This window comes from Microtus ochrogaster, chromosome 2, assembly GCF_000317375.1.
Source record: "Microtus ochrogaster isolate Prairie Vole_2 chromosome 2, MicOch1.0, whole genome shotgun sequence".
In the NCBI taxonomy this organism is placed as follows: domain Eukaryota; kingdom Metazoa; phylum Chordata; class Mammalia; order Rodentia; family Cricetidae; genus Microtus; species Microtus ochrogaster.
Genome location: NC_022010.1, coordinates 21,480,551 through 21,485,640, shown reverse-complemented (window position 1 = coordinate 21,485,640; position 5,090 = coordinate 21,480,551). Strand labels below are relative to the sequence as shown.

At 49.3% G+C, this 5,090-nt stretch overlaps 1 protein-coding gene across 1 annotated transcript in view; it reads left to right on the top strand.

Moving 5' to 3' along the window:
• The first annotated feature begins 3,790 nt into the window (after positions 1 to 3,790).
• Positions 3,791 to 5,090, top strand: part of Upk3bl2 (uroplakin 3B like 2) — a 7,219-nt gene continuing 5,919 nt past the window's right edge. The window contains exon 1 of the mRNA XM_005344597.1: positions 3,791 to 3,863. Coding sequence (XP_005344654.1) covers positions 3,791 to 3,863 — 73 coding nt within the window. The remainder of the gene's footprint in view (positions 3,864 to 5,090) is intronic.

The following is a 5,090-nucleotide window of genomic DNA, read 5'->3' as shown; positions in this document are numbered from 1 at the left end:
ACCAGCCTGGTCTACAGAGCTAGTTCCAGGACAGGCTCCAAAGCCACAGAGAAACCCTGTCTTGAAAAACCAAAAAAAAAAAAAAAAAAAAAAAAGCAACAACAACAAAAAAAAAGAACTGTTTTTCTTTGTAGTTTTAAGGAAAGAACTTAATTTCTAAAAAAGATTTGTTTCTTTCGTTTGCATGAGTGTTTTACGTGCATGTTTGTCCGTGTATCACAGCATGCTTGGTGCCTGCAGTCAGGAGAGAGCGTTGGATCCACTTGACTTACAGACACCTGTGAAACATCACATGGATGCTGGGAACTGAACCTGGGTCCTCTGGAAGAGCAACAAGGGCTCTTAACTGCTGAGCCATCCCCCCAGCCCCTCTTCCTGGTGTGGAGCTAAGCATCTCAGGCTAGTCTGGAAATTCCTGTGCAGTGCAAGACAGTCTCAGCCTGGAAAAGATTGCAGACTTGTGCCACCATGCCTGGTACATTTGTGGTTGGTTTTGATGCTTTTTTTTAAAAAATAGCTTTTGATTACATTACACATTCTAGATGGAACCCAGAGCCTTGCACATGTTAGGTAAACACTGTACCACTGAGCCACACCCCAGCCCCTCACTGGGGGATTCTAGGCAGGTGCCTCACTGCTGAGCTTGATGAGGAAGCACTTCCTAGTTCATGGTGGTGGGCACAGCACAAGACTTTGAGTGTGGCAAGCTGTCTGTGAGAAGCTCTGGAGCATTTCCCACTGCATAAGGGCTTGGGGGGGGGGGCTGGGCACCGAGTACTCTCTGCTTTCTCTTTGGGCCCAAACAAGCCCTGACTGAGCCCTCTCTCTTCGGAGGGCATAAGGCAAGCCTGATCAACTCTTGGAGGTACCATTTCCCTGTGTACCTCCTCAGACTGTGGGTGTGACGGTTGCTATGGAGCTGAGTCTTTGTTTGGTGACTTGGAGTTGGGTGAGTCTTTGGAACTCTATTTGACTTGTATGAGGAGATAGCAAGAGGGGAGCCCCGCCTGCCTTATGAGTCACCCCCAAATGTACACAGCAAGAAAAGTCAGAAGGCGTAGAGTATTCCTTGCGACTTGGTATGGCACCCCTTGGTCCCTGTGGGGCTCCGGGACCCACTCCCTTCATACCAGTTCTCACTGGTGCTGGACACTCCTAGGACCCCGAAAGGAGGAAGCCAAGCCATTATGGCCATCCCCTTGATGCTGTAAAAATAAAATGGCCATCTCAGGCCACAGCCAGACACACCAAGAAGTTTCCAAATCATCAGTTTTTGAACGAATCTATTTGCCCTATCATAAACCCAGCACAAACCAGGTGGAGCTGAGCAGGTTAACCCCTGTCCTCAGTTAATGGAAACAGAGGCAGCTGCCATGTTCCGTTAAATCTGAAATGTCCCCAGAGGCTCACTCCTTGAGTACTTGGTCCCCAGCTGGTGGCACTGTTTCAGAATGTAGTGGAGAGGTGGTGGGGTCTAGTCACAGAAATAGGTCACTAGGGGTTGATCTCTGAAGGTTACCCTGCGCTCCCTCTGTTACCTGGTTCAAAATAAAAATTAAAAAAAAAGCATGTGCCATCATTTTTAAATAAAAAAATAAAAAATAAGTAAAAATAACATCCTTACTACATATTCCACTGCCATGAACTGAGCAGCCCCATCATGCCCGGGGGAGGAGAGAATTGGCTCCTTAGTGTTGCCCTCGGACCTCTGTATAAGCAGGTACGTGTGCGTGTACACACACACACACAGAGAGAGAGAGACAGAGACAGAGACAGAGAAATCTTTTTTAAAGGCCAGGTACAGTGGTACACATCTGTAATGCCAGAATTTTTATTCTGAAATGGGCAGTGGAAACAGGAGAATCAGCCAGACATTCACGGGCCAGCTAGCCTGGAGTATGACACAACACAGCCACAGACACAAGAAAGACCCTGCCTCAACAAGGTGGAACTGGAAAGTCATCCTCCGACCTCCACACAGGAGCCATAGCACTCACGTGTGTGTGCTCACACACACACGCTATGCATACCCATATACAAAGATAGATAACTAATAGATGCACAAATCAGAAAAAAAGAAGTGGGGCTGGAGAGATGGCTCAGAGGTTAAGGGCACTGGCTGCTCTTCCAGAGATCCTGAGTTCAATTCCCAGCAACCACATGGTGGCTCACAACCATCTGTAACGGGATCAGGTTTGGTGTGTGTGAAGACAGAGTGCTCAGATCCATAAAATACATGGATAAATAAATCTTAAAAAAAAGAAAGGAGAAAAAAGACTGTTGACCTTTTAAAAAGTAAAGAAAAAGGAAGTGTTTATTACTTTAAGTTTTCAGTTCTGGGCTTGTTTGTTTGGCCCCACAGGTGCTGACACAAGGGTCTCTGCGTTGCCTAGAGAGGATGCCTGGAATGGAGAGGGGAACACAAGGAGGAATACAAGAATCATTTGTCTGAATTAGTCACGGAGGGGAGCGGAGCGAGCTGCAGCCTGCTGGGGTGCTGGAGAACAGGGCTGCTTCCTAGACTCACGGTTGACCTGCCATGAGGATGCAGGAGGTGCCCTCCCTGTGAGAGCCATCCTGTCATCTGTATGATGTGATTAAGTGTGAGGCTGACCCTGCCCAGTTCTGGGGCCCTGAGAGAGGATGAGCAAGGATGTGCTTTTGCAAGGACGCCCTTTCTACGCTGTTTTGCTGTTTTTAGACGGGGTGTGCTGTAGCTCAGGCTGGCTGTGTAGCTGAGGAGGACCTTGAACCCCTGATCCTCCTGCCTCCACCTCCTAGTGCTGGGATTATAGGTGTGAGGCACTAACTATATCTGGATCCGTGTTCTGATGACTGCTCTTAACATCCTGTTGAGAGAGAGAGAGAATATGTATGTGTATATGTATGTATGCATGTATACACACACACACACACATCCACATATTTGTGATACTGGGAAAGGAACCCAGAGTCATATACATGCCAGAAAAGAATTCTATCATTGAGCTACATCTCAGCCTCCATCTATCTATCTATCTATCTATCTATCTATCTATCTATCTATCTATCTATCTATCTATCATCTTTCTTATACATATCTCACACACACATAGAGATACAACAGCATTATCCGTGTGGGTACACACTGTGGCTTGCTAGCTGTGGTGGCCTGTACTCTCCTGTAATCTCAGCACTCATGAAGGAAGATCAGGAGTTCAGGGTCATCCTTGGCTATGTACTGAGTTTGACGCCAGCATAGAAACTACCTGAACGTGATGGAAGAGAGGGAGGGAAGGGGAGACAGGGGAGAGAGAGAGAGAGAGAGAGAGAGAGAGAGAGAGAGAGAGAGAGACCTAGAGTCAACATTTGCTGGACCACCTCAAGGTTTTGTCCGTCAGCTTAGGTGATCTTGATCCTATCTTGAAGGGACACCTATCTTCTATGTCCTTTGTCTAGAAGATAAAGGGACTTCCTCCCTTCCTAGTGGCCAGCACCCAGGACAGGTAAGCAGGGTTTTTATGGGGACAGCCCTTGCCCAGAACTGCCTGTTCCATCCCTGGCCCCTCCCAGCGCAGGCCCTCTTGGAGTGGGGTGCAGATGTCCTGGCTTGTCTCCTTCATTGTTCTGTGTTCTTCAGACCCGCGCCAAGTGAGGCTGAATCCCCCAGAACCTACAGACTCAGCCCCTGAGCTGGTCCAACCAGTTGTACGGGAGGAGGGGGCACCTCCAAGCCAGAGCAGCCCAGCCCAGACAGAGCAGCCCAGCCCATACTGCAGGCGGACCTGGAAGGAGGGACAGCATCCCAGCCATGGGGCTCCAAGAGAGATGGTCTCTGCTGCTGATGCCGCTGTTGCTGCTGGTCCACTGTGGGGCAGGTCTGGGTGAGTGAGGCTGGGGAGTGCGGGGTACCCCCACATACTCAACCCTCTGTAGGATGGAATACCTACAGCACCCCAGCACCCCTTCCCTTGGTTGTGGACTGGGCTCCTGGGTGTGTCAAGACATTCAGCCCACCTCACACAATCACAGATGGCCGCCTGTCTCTTGACCGCCAGACTGAAGAGCAAGAATTCTGCTTCTCTCCTCCTTTGGATTCTCATGCCCACACTTTTACCAATGGCTCCTAAGTAACCCCTCCTCTCCATAGCTCTATTTCCCTTCCCTCAAATGAAGCAAACATTAGCTACCTACTGTGTACAGGATACCCTAGTCCTCCAAGGTACAACAGAGGCTTTGTTATTATTTGTTTGTTTAGTCTGTGTGTATCTCTGTGTGTGTGCGTGTCTATGTATCTGTGTGTGTATGGGGATTGAGGAATGCGTGTAAAGATGCAAGTGTTGAGGTCAGAGGGAAACTTTCAGGAGCCAGCTGATAGATCCTGGGCACAGAACTCAGCTCATCGGGTTGGGTGGATCTCAGTTCTAGGACAGAGAGGACTACACAGAGAAATCCTGTCTCCAGTCAAACACACATTGTGTACAAGGCTGTGTCCATGCACAATCAGTGTGGAGCTCAGAGGATCACTTCAGGTGCCAGTGTCCAGGGACCCGTGTCCACCACAGCTGGCCACCGCACTCGGCTTTTTACGTGTATACTGGGGATTAGAACTTAGGTCCCCAAGCTTGCAAGGCAACCGCTTTCCCACTGAGCCATCTCAGCGGCCCTGAATTGATACAAGATTTGTACAAAGATCCACTTCGTCTTTTTTATTGTCCAGTGTTAGGGGCTTGGCGTTGGAATCCTGCTATGGCTTTGGTTGTGGGCAGGGCAGGATCAAGGAGGACTGAGGGGAGGGCCAGGCTTCTCCCACGAGCAGCAGAGCTGCACAAATCCATGGTGCTCCCCAGGGGTCCCTGTAGCATACGAAACTGTTTAGATGGATCTGAGAAGGGGACTTAAGGGATGAGGATTGAAAGGATAGACGTTGGTCATGTGACCATGATGATGTTGGTCATGTGGCCACGGTGAGAATGGAAGATGATGGGGGGTGGCAAAGAACTGAGAAGGAAGCAGGTAATGTCTTTGGATGAGCTAGCCCCAGGTCCCACTAGGTGGTCTGAAGTAATGTCTTTGGATGAGCTAGCCTCAGGTCCCACTAGGTGGTCTGA